At 43.7% G+C, this 15,157-nt stretch overlaps 1 protein-coding gene across 2 annotated transcripts in view; it reads left to right on the top strand.

Moving 5' to 3' along the window:
- Positions 1-281: 281 nt before the first annotated feature.
- LOC308319078 (hexokinase-1-like) overlaps positions 282-15,157 on the top strand; it is a 35,590-nt gene continuing 20,714 nt past the window's right edge. The window contains exons 1-2 of one of the 2 annotated variants that reach the window (XM_080768919.1): positions 282-632; positions 11,891-12,053. In XM_080768919.1, coding sequence (XP_080625045.1) covers positions 570-632; positions 11,891-12,053 — 226 coding nt within the window. In that variant the 5' untranslated portion in view covers positions 282-569. Of the gene's footprint in view, positions 633-9,700; positions 9,796-11,890; positions 12,054-15,157 lie in introns of those variants that run through there. The other variant, XM_080768918.1, reaches the window with a different exon arrangement.

Here is a 15,157-nt window from a genome sequence, read left to right on the forward strand (position 1 = left end):
TCTCTCTCTCTCTCTCTCTCTCTCTCTCTCTCTCTCTCTTCTGTCTGTTCTCTCTCTCTTTGCTGGTGTCTCCCGCCCTCCTTGTAGGTTTGCCTTTGAGCACATTAGCCAATCACAGATGAGAGGGTGTGGTACATACCCCCAGCTAGCAGCAGCTCTATCCAATCAGCGGACGAGTAGAAGGCAGGGCTCAGGTTTTCATCCTCCTCCTCCTCCTCCCCCCGCCCCCCATGCAGCTAAGCTTGCAGTCTCACAGTTACACTTCCTGGCTTACAGAAAGAGAGAGAGAGGAGAGTCAATGTGGTAGCAGTGTGCTGTACAGTCTTAGTTTGGATTGTACTGTAAAGGATATGTTTACATCTGCTACGGGCTGAGAGACGTGAGCTTTTTACCTTTCCAGTTTTTCTCCTTTGGAGTGCTGGAGAGTGTGTGTGTGTGTGAGACATATTGAGTGTGCGTGTGTGTCTGAGACTGTTTGTGTGTATGTGTGTGTGTGTGTGTGAGAGAGAGAAAGAGTGCATGTGTGTGTGTGCGTGTGTGTGAGTGAGTGAGAGGGAAAGAGGCCCAAGATGATTGCAGCCCAGTTGCTCGCCTACTACTTTACTGAACTCAAGGATGATCAGGTTAAAAAGGTGAGTTTGACTTTGTCTAACCCGCCTTTCTCTGACTGTGTGTGTGTGTGTGTGTGTGTGTGTGTGTGTGTGTGAGCAGAGCAATAGAGGGAGAAGGGGGGGGGGGGCAGGAGAGAGGAGAGGATATTTGTAGAGGTCACTGGGTGCCTAGCTCGTCTTCAGCTTGTGGCCATGGTTTAGTTGGACTCCACACTAACGTCACTGTGACAGGGCTTCAGTGGTGGATGTCATGTCATCATGATATCAGAGAAGTGGTGCAGCGTGGGAGGCCGGCCGGTGGTGGTGGAGGTGGAGGAGGAGGAAAGTGATTTGGAGGTCAAATGAGTTTGTGGTGTCGTCAATCATCACCATAACAAAAGGCTTCATGCAGCTTCATTGAGCTGGAAGCATAGTGTGGAACAGAAGTGTAGTTTTCGCGCGTGTTATAATCCTACACACGTGACACATCATGGTGTGAGAGGAGTCGTGTTGTAGCATGACAGATGTTACAGTACATGCTAAGATCAGTGATACTGAGGTGATGCACTAAAAGTTACCTTAGGGGCTAAAGTTACCTCTGAGTACTGTGTCTGTTCACTGGTGGTGGAAAGTAAAGTTACTATGTACATTTACTTAACCCATTTAGTTTAGACCTATAAAATTGAGTTTAGGCCAAAAAATAAATAAACGCCTCCTAAAACCTAACCTAAGGTTTTCTTAAAACCTTCAACTTCGTACTAAAATAAATATATATGTTGCTATATGACAGAGCAGAGGTGTATGTGACGCAGAGGGCGCAGCCGGCCTTAAAGGTAAAATAAGTACTGTACTTAAGTACAATTTTAAGTTATTTGTTCCTCACTTGAGTAATTCCAATTCCCATTACTTTTACTTCTTACTTACCTGTAAGAAGGCCTATAGCCCAACTTTGGGCATAGGCCACGAACAAGAGCTGTCCAGACATCCCGGTCCTGGGCCATTTTCTCCAGCTGTCCCCAGGTGTGGCCAGATGTCTTCACATCTGCATCCAGGTCACGACGCCAGGTGTTTAGTGGTCTGCCCCTCTTCCTGTAACCTTGTTACTGAAACACGAAAAAAAACTTTTACTTCTACTCCACTACATGTCAGAGTCAAATATACTCCACTACATTTATTTGACATCTTTCGTTACCCGTTACTTTGTAGATTTTTGGATTATTATTACAAAACATACATTAACCACTTCAGCCCTATATACATTTCGGGAGCTTGTAGATCTGCTATTTTTTTATATACAATACATAAAAAAATTTGAAATGGTACATTCTACATAGTTGGTACTTTAAGTAATTTTTTATACCAATGCTTTTGTACCTTTTACTCAAGTACATTTTGAATGCCAGACTTTTACTTGTAACAAAGTATTTCTATATGGCAGCATTGATACTTTTTAGTTAAGTAAAAAAAAAAGAAAAGTGAGTACTTTTCCCACCCACTGCTGTTCACACACGTCAGCGTCAGTGCTAGGAGCAACAGGAGGAGAAACAGGAAGTAGGAGATGATACTAGTGTAGGGAGGAAATATCACATGAGCGGAAGGTGTAAGATAGGGAAAGATAGTAGGGTACGAGTTGAAAGAAGCAAAAACATGGACGATAACGAGGCCTTGAACATGAATGTGTATTATTGTATTATATGAGCTAGGCATCCTTGAAAAAGAGAGCTTTGCTCTCAATGGGCTTCCCTGAAGAAAGGAAGGAAGGAAGAATGAAAGAAAGAAAGAAAGAAAGCCCATTCATTGACTATGTTTAGAATTATGATCCCTTGTTCATAAAGTTCCAGTTGCTGTGTGCGGCTATATATTCGATACAAGGGTAAGGGATTCAGTATATACTTTAAGACAGTTATCAAGGCATTATAGAATAGGCCATGTAAGATTCAGGCCTATAATAGAGATGAGAGGGAGAGAGAAAGAGCCCACAGAGGGAGGGTGGTGGAATGAAGGTAGAGGGTAGGGCCCCTTGAGCAACATGAATATCTGTCTTTCATACTTTTTCGGACACCCTTGTGGCCCCTCTCCACTGCTATTCCACTAAAAACTGCCTGGACCAGTTAGCCAACCCACAGGCAGACAGAGTTGCATCATCATATTATATTTGCAACGGTGCCCAGTGGCCCCAGAATACTTCTGTCTGACAGAGTATCCCAACTGTTGCTATACACTGTGAAATTAATTTAAGTCTGAGAGTGTACAGACATAACCAAATGGACACATATAACGTTTATACATGCCTGAGGATGTTTCCAGTGCACGGCCATGCCATGTCATCATACATTGGAGCAGGCTCTATTTAAAGTAGCTTACTGATGATGTCATAAGTCAGCACCTGCAGCTACAGTCAGTGCTCTTTCTCCAGTGGTGGAAAAAGTACTCAGTAATGTTTAGTTGTTTACTTGAGTAAAAGTACTTTTTGCAAAAAGGGTGAAGTAAATGCACAGTTACTTTCCACCACTGTCTTTCTCACTCATAGAATCTGATACAACTAACACTTCCATTGCCTCGATCTGTTCTACTTAACACTGTTTTACCCTATATATTTTACTCTCTTTCTCCCTCTCTTTCCTCCCTTCCTGTTTTGAGCCCTACAGTCTAGTTAATTCCACTCATATGTATACAAAGTCACAGTGTGACAAAGTTGACAACCTGTCCCCCGGTTTATGCCATGTGTGAGTGGTATCAAACGTCCTTCAAGGCTGAAACAAGAAAATAAGTCACTTCCTCATCTCCTCTCATCTCCCTCTATTGCTCTGCTCTCACACACACACACACACACACACACACACACACACACACACACACACACACACACACACACACACACACACACACACACACACACACACACACACACACACACACACTCCCTTAAAATAGGCCAGCTTTGAACCATGTGATCATACAGGTGACAGGTGCTTAGTGACTGCGCGGGGTGTGAGTGAGCACACACACGCACACACACAATCCCAGAATGCATTGTTTGCCATACTGTAGGCTACTGTACCTTCCACGTGTGTAATTATTCTTCTGAGAGCAGGGTTTCATACTGTACACACTGACTGGACACACACTGGTTGTACCGCCATGACATTGCGGCCCTATATGCAATCAATTCACAGACAATGTACATACACACACACACACACACACACACACACACACAAGCATGCGCACATCCATACAGTACAATTTTATACTGTAAATAAATAAAAACATAGTTCAAATCTCCATTTCAGAATGTGAACTTCATGTAATGTAAGCACAGACCACTTTTGGTGTTTTTACGCTAGCTGATCAAGATCTTATGGTAAATTAGCATTTGAGGTCAGATGGCCTTTGTTGTGTATTTGATGTACTGTACATCAGTCTGTCTGTCCTTCACTCAACCCACTGCAGTGTCCTTGACTGTATACATCTTTGCTGTCGCGCAGAAACCTTCTATCTCCATATTTATTCATACATTGATGCCCAACTTCACACAGGAGTGTCACACAAAGTAGTGAACAACATCAGCAGATCTACAAGTTCACAACGTGTCGCATAGAGACACGATGTTGTAGATCTATTTTCTCCATTTTACTTAATGTTCTTAACAATACCATTTGAAAAGATTTTGTGCCTGCCATATGGGACCCGGATCCCCCACAAAATAAGATTTGTCAATCTTCAAAGGACTCACAATGTGTCAAAACTACTCCTTAGTTGCCCCTCAAGTGTTTACTGATCACAGGTGTGTGTGTGTGTGTGTGTGTGTGTGTGTGTGTGTGTGTGTGTGTGTGTGTGCGTGTGCGTGTGTGTGTGTCAGCATGGGCAGACTTGAGCCGACAGCCGCGGACAGAAGAAGCTGTGTTTTACGTAATTTCCGAGTTTTTAGACAGCTGGTGGATGGAAAAGAAGCTCCACCTCCGCAGCTGACTGCCGCGACGGACAGATTCCCAGAAACGCTCTCCTCCGCGGCAGTCAGCCGCGGGGGTGGAGCTTAATTTCCATCCACCAGCTGTCTAAAAACTCGGAAATTACGTAAAACACAGCTTCTTCTGTCCGCGGCTGTCGGCTTAAATGTGCCCATGGGGTGTGTGTGCGTGTGTGTGTGTACCACTGACTGACTGACGGAAAAATACTGTCACCCATAGGCTCCTAACTTCTCTCCTAACTTCTCCCACCCCCCCCCCCCCCCCACCCCCCCCACCCCCCCCACCCACCCACACACCCACCCACACACACACACACACACACACACACACACAGAGTGGAGTCAGGTTTCATTTCTTCCGGGATCCGCCTCTCTGTGACACCTGTGAACACAATATTGTTGTGGCAAGCGGCAATGCAAATAATAGTGTGTGAAAGAGTGAAAGAGTGAACAACAAACGGAGAGGGATGGAGAGGTTAGCCTGGCTAATAAGCCAGACCGAATCAGCCGTGTTGTGTGATATTAGTCTGGCTTATTAGCCAGGCTATGGAGAGGTATGATTGTATCTAATTTTTTTATGGATGGACAGACAGTAGGCTGACAGGAAATGGGGAGAGAGATGGGGGGGGGGGTGACATGCAGTAAATGCCGTCAGGATCGGGAGTCGAACCTGTGGCACACTGCCAGGCTGGATTGCCAGCCAAGGTGCCTGGACAATCGAGCCACGGCTCAGGCCGGAGAGGTATGATTGAAGACCTTAAGAAAGAGAGAGGTTGAAAGTGATGCAGAGAGGTAGAGAGAGAAATCCCAGCTACCCACAGCTCTTGTTTCCAACCCAAACGAGGCCCCGGGCCTTGTCAGGTCTAAGGTGTATTGAGAGGACAACATGGCCTACATACATACTGTAATACAGTAGTTGGTTAACCAAGCGCCTAGGTGTGCTAGGTAAAGTACATACTCCTGCCAGGCTGCCAGGTGTATTACTGGTGACCGCTACAATACTCATCACTGTACATTGTATAATAACGTGGGCTGGTCTTCTCTGACTGAATCATCATTGGCACCTTTTCATATATGAAGCCCTGATTGGAAAATTACCACCATATATTTCAGCCATGCTTAGTTCCATTTTAACTCGCTCTAGTGCTTGGCTATCCTAGTAGTCCTTCTGGTATGCCTTCTGGTCCTTGACCGGGGTGCATACGTTGGTTAGACATGGTCCGACAGCACTGTCGCTCCCGAAATGCGCGGCCGGTTACAACTAATCTGTGGCAGGTTAAAACTAACCCGTGGTTTCCTGTGAGGTTAGGTTTAGGGTTAGGGTTTTGGGTAGGGTGTCGGACTAATGCCTGTCGGACTGTCAGTATGTCGGACCAAAGGCACCCACCTTGACCGAGGTACTGACCATTACAAATGGGGTTGGTCCCGAGCAGCGCTGCACTGTATACAGTAACTGCTTACTGCTACTAAGTGTTTAGGATCGGTCAAATGAAGGAGACAAATTTACTTTACTTTACTTTATTTGTTTATTTGGACAGGACAATGCATATTAATGGACGTCACATGGACGTAAATACACTGGATATAGCACAGTTGCTAATTTTCATCCGCAGTCCTCACAAAGAAACACAAAACGGAAAAGAGACACAGAGGGGATGACACCTACCATCATACCATCATTGAATTGACTCTTTAATTGATTCAATTATGAATTAATTGTATTCTGTGTTTAATAGCTTTTATATACAAAGATGTATGTATAATTTGTTGTAAATAGTACAATGAATTGTGCTATATGGCTGTGTGCTTACATTAATAGCCTGTGCCGGAGATGCAGTATGCTGTGTGAGATGACGAGATCAGTTGCTGTCCTTCTAGGGAGTGCTTAGTCACCATTTCTAGCTGTGAAGTGCTGAGTCATACAACTTCTAACTGCTTTTTCTTTCTCATGCAGGGGCCTATAGGGGCAACAGCATTAGGTTTTTTTTTGTATTATTTAAAATATCAGCTTTCTGGCTAGAAATAATTACTTATTTTGGCAAGCTGGTGAGCAAATATTTTTTTTTTGGGGTATAGATACAATAATGTTTAATTTAAATTAGCCTTGGCCCTCATTTATCAACGCGGCGTACACCTCACACCAACTTTCGGCATTTATCATTCCAGCGTGACTTTGAACTTTAGTGTAAGCCACGCCAAATATCTGTCGTAGGCTTTGTCCTACAACTGTTTTTCTGTCGTAGACAAGCGGAGCAGCATTGACTGACCAGCTGACAGGCTGTCACAGGCATCTAAACATATGTATGTTGTAAAATGTTTAGCTATAATAAAACAAATAAACTGTGAAATAGATATATTTTAGATATATAGTTGTATTTTGTAAAGGCATGTCATATGAAATTGGTAGGATATAAGCAATAAAAACAATGTTACAAGTTAATTAGATGCTTAACTTGCTTAAGCCATTTAAATGGTGCTTTGCATGAGCCATGATGAGCGCACAGTCACATGCGAGGAATTAATTGGGAGCAGTGCAGATTAATTTCCTGCGGTGTAGAGTGAAGTCTCTCTTGCCGTACTGTAGCCTACAGTAACAGTACAGTAGGTTTGTGTAGAGTTATGTCACTGTGCAACGATCGCTCATAGCCTTGAAGGTCAACTGTGCCGATCTGTATACCACATCGGGAGATATAGGTAGGCTACCCAACCAGCCCAACAGTACTCATATAATAATTTATATAATTTAATATTTCTTCTATGTGAGACATAGTTTGAGCATTTAACTCATAATATGGGTTCATCTGTACACTCACATAATGAAAGTGCTTTATTTTATTTTATTGTATAACTGAAGAAAATATGTGGTGATGTAGCTCTTACTCAATGACCCTGTGCTCATTTCCTGTGGAGTCTACCCGGGTGCAGTTTCCAAATGGCTAATAACGTCTCATATTTGTTTTAAGCGACTTGAACCCAGCCTTTACCTTATCTTGGGTGGCCAGCAGCAGCACACAAATAAAATTACATTGTGAAAAATATATTTCCAAACACGATTTGGCCAAGGTCAGAGAGAGAGCTAATGTAATGCAGCTGGGCAGCTGCATTACATTAGCTCTTATCAGTTCTCAATATACATTTACTCAGTATAAGAGCATTTTGTGGACGGAGATAAGGAGTGTGTGTGTGTGTGTGTGTGTGTGTGTGTGTGTGTGTGTGTGTGTGTGTGTGTGTGTGTGTGTGTGTGTGTGTGTGTGTGTGTGTGTGTGTGTGTGTGTGTGTGTGTGTGTGTGTGTGTGTGTGTGTGTGTGTGTGTGTGTGTGTGTGTGTGTGTGTGTGTGCTGTAGGACATAATTAAAATGACAGATGCTTAGGGGAGGTATTTAATTTACAGGAAGGAGTTGAGTCACTCACTGGCTCATTGATGTTGTAAACCAGGAAGTTGCACTACGCCATGTGTCACTGCATAATCCGTGTGTATGTTTATTCTCTCACGTCCTCTGAGTTTAACCACCTGATCCAGGCCAGCCAGGGACAGGCTACAGTTGTATGAGTTAACACATTTACTGTGTTAGAAATCAATATCTTATTTCCGTTCCCTGCCGGTGTTTACACTAACATTTGAAGAATCACGGCGTGTAACTACATTTCATGAAAATACACCTGAAAATAGTCCAATCTTTGTGTTTGAATCGGGGATTCCACCACCGCGACAATAGGAAACAAAAAAATGCATTGGGCATCAGTTTCCTAGAAGTCCTTGCAAGCCAGTAATAGGTCGATTTCCGGTTACGTCATCTTAAAGTTTCATCCTCGTCACAATGTCCGTGGGAAAACTCTTATGTCAGTGATCAAAAAACGTAGAATGAAATGTATAAAACAAAGGGCTGGTTCAGCACATTTAGGAGGGAAAGAAAATGGGGGAAAAGACGGGTTTAGCGTGTTCCGCAGGCAAACTGTTCATCCCTGAACAGACCTAACTTGAATTACCCCAGGAGCAGCATCCACCATTATAGGGCTGTGTGCAATAACTGCAATATCGTCATACCGCGGTTATGTAACCGTCGCATACCGCGGTGTTGGGTTCATTACCAAGGTTAATTAAATAAAATATTAATATATATTTGCCTTTTTTTGCCTATTTAGTGTGCTGTTCTGGCGCCTAGGCCTACGAGTGCATATGGTTGTGATATGAAATTAAATGTTTATAATAAACACGGAATCAGTGAGGTGCGGGGAGGAGGAATGTGACTGCATTGAGAGACACGCAGCTACTCTATACATCTCCGTGCAAGGGTGTATGGGGGGGTGCGGTAGTTACCGCCATACCGTCAGTAAGGGGGAGGACGATTGCTGCAATAACAAAATTCCCATACCGCCCCAGCCCTATCCACCAGGCCAGCCCCAGGAGCATCAGCTCCAGGCAGCAGCTAGCCACCAGGCCAGCCCAGGAGTCACCACCAGGCAGCAGCTAGCCACCAGGCCAGCCCGGGAGCCACCACCAGGCAGCAGCTAGCCACCAGGCCAGCCCCAGGAGCCACCACCACCACCAGGCAGCAGCTAGCCACCAGGCCAGCCCCAGGAACATCAGCTACCACCAGGCAGCAGCTAGCCACCAGGCCAGCCCCAGGAGTATTAGCCACCACCAGGCAGTAGCCACCAGGCCAGCCCCAGGAGTATTAGCCACCACCAGGCAGTAGCCACCAGGCCAGCCCCAGGAGTATTAGCCACCACCAGGCAGTAGCCACCAGGCCAGCCCCAGGAGTATTAGCCACCACCAGGCAGTAGCCACCAGGCCAGCCCCAGGAGTATTAGCCACCACCAGGCAGTAGCCACCAGGCCAGCCCCAGGAGTATTCGCCGCCACCAGGCCAGCCCCGGGAGTATTAGCCACCACCAGGCAGCCCACTCCATAGTCCAGATCAGCAGATTTGGGATGGCCATGGAAATTCTTCAAAACGACATGGAGGAGCTGAAATCCATAGTGGAAATGATGTCTGCAAATATGGAGACCATGATGAAACAACAGGCCATCATAACAGAGCTGATGGGTGAGGCAAAGCAGCTCAAAAGACAAAACATGGAACAAGAGAAGAAAATTGTTCTCCTGGAAAATCGATTGGACAGTTTAGAGCAATACTCCAGGATGAATGATGGGATCATCTCAGGTGTGAAGGTCAAACGAAGCCTTCTCCTCCGATCTGTATCGGAGGTATACGAAAGGAGAACCGAGGAACAGGTAAAATCATTCCTCTGTGGTAAAAACATTGACACACATTGCCAACCAGGAGTCAGAACCACAGGCCAGCAAAACCATACAATCATTAGATTTGCAAAAAGGAAACATAAAGTGAAGACCACAATCTCCTTGAAAACATCAGTGATAATTATTATTATCTATATTACACAGATAGTCAGTTCAATGCAAATATAACATTATGAAATTATTAATTTTAATAGTAGAAGTATTTATGTACATTTTAATGACATAAACGAATATTTGAAGGGTTTTAAAAATGCTTTCAGTATTGTTGCATCATGTGATTTTGTTTTAAGTGGTTATTCACTAGTAAGAGACCACACCTTCGGAAATGTCAGCTTCCTTGCTCGGATTGTATAGTTCCAGGCTCTCTATAGTTGTCTGGCTACGCGAGACTACTGGCTCATTGATGTTGTACAGCAGGAAGTTGCACTACACTACACCATGTGTGACTGTACGCGGTGTGACTGCATAATCCCATGTGTATGTTTCTTCTCTCACGTCGTCCTCCATTGACTGCAGTCCTCTAGAGGTCTACACTAGAGGCCCCCTCCTTTTTTACCTCTACACCAAATGTATTCACAAAACATATAGCCAATCTACAAGCTGTCAAGCTCACAGCGTGCCACATGTCGACACATTCATTGTGACATGTTCTTGTAGCCATTTTTCCCGGAACGTTCACCCAGGAATAGGAACTCTAGGGTTCATGTGATTAAACAAAAACAAAAAAGAAATCATGTCACTATTGTCAATGTTTTTCATAACAATAAGCTCACAGATTGGCTATTTTATTCATGTACTTTTTTCCCCAAGTTATATCACAAGAAGGGTATGCATGGCTATTTTGGGGCATCGACATGTTTGGGAACATGTTAGCACCTGGGTTCAGTGGGTTCATATCAGGCCAAGGGGGTCAGTTAATTAATGTAGTGGGGTCCCCAAGGTGAAAGACCATGGGGGTCAGTTAATTAACGTAGTGGGGTCCCCAAGGTGAAAGACCATGAACTTCACAGTAAAACTAACGTGTTAATCAGCCTGTGAGTCGGCACTGCATGGCACTCAGGACTGAGAGGGATATTATTAACACTATATAGGGAATGTAACACTCATAACTGTTAATAAGGGGACTGTTTCTCAGCACCATGACAGATACAGCACACACACGCACGCTCGTGCGCACACACGCACGCACACACATTATTTTTTTAAACCTTTTAAACTTGTTCAAATAGCCGATCTACAAGCTCAAAGCGTGTCGATGTAGATCGGCTAGTTGAACTATTTGAAAAAAAAATCAAACTAGTTAAACATGCTAAATAAGTGCCCAAACAACCTCTGGCAATGTCCTTCGACGTTGTTGACAACATTTAGGCGCCTAGACGGCTATGCTAATTAAGGCCTGGCTGCTCAATTAAACTCCATCATCGGTCTGTCTTGAGTCTACTCTACACAGCAAGTACAACTTGCAATTCACATACATGGTCCTGATTAAACAAGGCCATTGTACTGACGGTACTAACAGGAAAACACAGTCAGCGCGTGACCCTTACAAACGGAAGAAGCACAAATTCCACCGTGACGTCAATGTGTGTCAATCCATTATTTGCTGTATGATAATGTGCTATGATGCAACAATGGGTTTCACCATGTAATCCTGTGTGTGTGTGTGTGTGTGTGTGTGTGTGTGTGTGTGTGTGTGTGTGTGTGTGTGTGTGTGTGTGTGTGTGTGTGTGTGTGTGTGTGTGTGTGTGTGTGTGTGTGTGTGTGTGTGTGTGTGTGTGTGTGTGTGTGTGTGTGTGTGCGGACACGTTCAGCCTGATTGGTCAATGAGACAGTCCGGTCGTGAACTTGTGATTCCTATAATAGTTCCTATAAAACTATCTAGCTGTGTGCTTTATCAGAAATGGATTATATTGTTGCTGAAGTTGTGATAAGTGGAACAATACTCTTTGTCAGTTGTATTTAGCCTACTTCATTTTTGCGTGTGTGAGTGAGTAGAAGCAGAATCAGCAGTGGGAGTATAGCTTTTGTAGTAATAATAATTCTGCACATTGTTCTTTCTCTCCTTCAGATCGACAAGTACCTGTACTCCATGCGTTTCTCTGATGAGACGCTACAGGACATCACGCAGCGCTTTCGCAGGGAGCTGACCAGTGGATTGGGTCGTGACACCAACCACACTGCCACGCTGAAGATGCTGCCGACGTTTGTTTGTTCAATCCCTGACGGTTCAGGTAAGCATCCCCGATGTTGACCCTAAACCTGTCCCAAGTCAGGACTATCTCTGTTCATTACCACCCTCAAAATGTGGCGCACATCTCGATAACGAATCCATCATATTAGCATAGGTTTTACTTCAGAAAATTGAGTTTTGGCTCTCAACAACACATAGCGACTTTAATCTCAAGTCTCAACGCATTAAGATGAACTCAATAGAATGTGTCATTGTTGACGCCCCCCTTTCTCTAATTCCATGTATTTCCCATCCCCTAGAGTTCACAATCCTCATGGCTACAGCATCTTAATTTAGTTACTGCCATGAATATTTATTACTTTGCTCGGTTGGTTCTGATTTGGGGTATCTATCTACCTCTGACCAAAAGGTAGTGGCTGGAACTCCACTGCAAGTGGATTAGATGTTTACCAAGCAGACTTTAGTGTTCCTGTGTTCTCAGTCAGCCTGGTCATGGACAGGCCTTCTCAATTTTCACAATTTGTTGTTGTGAGTGATTTTGGAATGTTCAAACAAGCATACAGTAAAACAAGTAAGATGCGCGGACGCGGGAAGCGAACAATAATAACGGGGACAGTGAGATTTAGTTTATCAACGTTGCACGGTGAAGTGCCCTTGAGCAAGGCACCAAACCCCCAACTGCTCCAGTGGAGATGCTTATAGTGGCCAACGGTATCAAACTGTTACAACCAGTCTGATATACTGTTGTACTGGTCAGTACAACAGTATATCAGACTGGTTGTACTGGTCAGCTCCCAGTATAGTATCAGACTGTGGTTGTACTGGTCAGCTCCCAGTACAACAGTATCAGACTGTGGTTGTACTGGTCAGCTCCCAGTACAACAGTATCAGACTGTGGTTGTACTGGTCAGCTCCCAGTACAACAGTATCAGACTGGTTGTACTGGTCAGCTCCCAGTACAACAGTATCAGACTGTGGTTGTACTGGTCAGCTCCCAGTACAACAGTATCAGACTGGTTGTACTGGTCAGCTGAGCTCCCATGCAGGATTTAATGTGTGTGTCTGTCTTGTGCATTTCTATGTTGCTCATGCAACGTGCTCATTGATCAAAATGAGCATGTTTATTTCAAAGTTAATTTTCTTTTATGAAAGTACATTGGTCCTGTTGGTCCTGCTTAAAAATAACATCAGCACATCGGATAGTTTGTGATCTATAATAAGACCAAGATATTTATACTCCACTACTTCAATCTCCTCTCCTGTGATCCTATATAGTAGGTAGAGCATCCTGTGTGACAGTGGTGGAAAAAGTAATCTATTTATACCATTTTCTTTTTGGGTAAAAGTATCAATACAGAAATACTCTGTAATATGTCAAGTAATATGTCTAATGTCTAAAATCAGCTCTTTCATCTGGAGGTAGGAGTGCTCATGATTCAAAGGACAAGGCCACAGTGTCACAGAAGGAATTTCTCAAACCATCAAGGAACAGGATATTATGCAAAAAGCTGCAACTTCTACAAAGTGTGGCTGACTTCCTGCATAATTACAAAACCATGTAATTTATGACTTGTGTTTTGTAAACTATAGTGTCTTGTTCTCATTGTTCCTCAAATGTGACATCTCATATTTTATGAATATGATGTTTTTTTTAGTTAAACATTTTTCTTTAAAAGCAATGGCCCGGTTTCCCAAAGGACACATGGTGCAACAGGTATAGTGTTGAACATGCTGAGATACCCTCTGGGCCACACACACAGAAGCCTGTGAACATAGACATAGACATGCCGTGCATAGATGTGCCACGCAATGGTAGGCCTCAGGCCTAATATGTGGACAGCTGACAGTAGGCTGTCTTTACTTTTTTTTAAAGAAAGAAAAGAAAAGGAAGGATATATATATACTGTATACCGGTAGTCCAAATATTATTAAATTAAATTTCAGAATGGTAGACCTGAAGCCTACCATACCTACTTCCCCGAGCTTTTTTCACATTTTTTATTTAACTACATTGCAAAAGTAGCATTAGTTTTGACAGTGCAGAAACATAATTGCCTTCCTTGATGTATTAATGAGCATCAACAACCATCATCTGGGCACAGACACACACACACACACACACACACACACACACACACACACACACACACACACACACACACACACACACACACACACACACACAGCTCCCCTTTGCAGGCTTCTACTACTGAAAGTGACTGCATGGAGTATGTCTCATTTCTGTAAAATTACTTAATTTCTGTGCAACAACTGTAAACCTAGCTTTCTTGTTTAGAACCTAGCTTGAGTTAACATGTAAAAAAAGCTTTCTTTGATGGCATCTTAGGATAGATCTATTTGACAGTGCAGAAACATAATTCCCTTCCTTGATGCATTAATGAGCATCAACGACCATCACCTGGGCACAGTCACAGACACACACAGCTCCCCTCTGCAGGCTTCTGAATGACTGCATGGAGTCTGTCTCATTTCTCTCCAAAAGCACTTGAATATGATGGAATATGATTAAAGCTCACATTTCATCACACACACCATATTTCACTCGCACCCAAAAAATAATTATTAAATCGATTCATATCGTCGGGATTAATATCGATATATATCGATATATGATATATCGTTACATGCCTAATTGGTTTGTATCGCACCAGCGCGCTCAGTGCGCCATATCCAAACTCACCCATTGTTTCCGTCAGGCTAAAGGCGTAGCCAAGACTATGTTTTAGATCCTGTCCGTCCGTCCTTCTGTGGACAGTCCCTGTTAGTTTATTTTCCTCCACTTAGTATTATGCTTAAATTCAGTGGGTCCTCTCGTTTGATCTGATGTCGATGGTAAGTGGGTAGGGGCCCGGCACCGTTTGCCTGATCAACCTGAAACTTTGCATATACACTCCCTGGATGCCAAAGGCCTGTTGCCAGTTATAGAGGCTAGAAAAGTGTGAAAAGTGTTGCCTACCCAGGGCCCGCAAACTTTGGAAGACTTTTCATTTTACACTCTCAAGAGTTAAAGATCTATAAGGGTCCATTTTGTTACCAACTTTCCATCATTTGGCTGGTTGGACCTCGGACCATCTGGAACCCAAGGACCACTGGTTGAGAACCACTGTTTTAGTGGATTGTTTA

The sequence above is a fragment of the Protomyctophum bolini genome (assembly GCF_963924005.1).
Source record: "Protomyctophum bolini genome assembly, chromosome: 1".
Lineage (NCBI taxonomy): Eukaryota > Metazoa > Chordata > Actinopteri > Myctophiformes > Myctophidae > Protomyctophum > Protomyctophum bolini.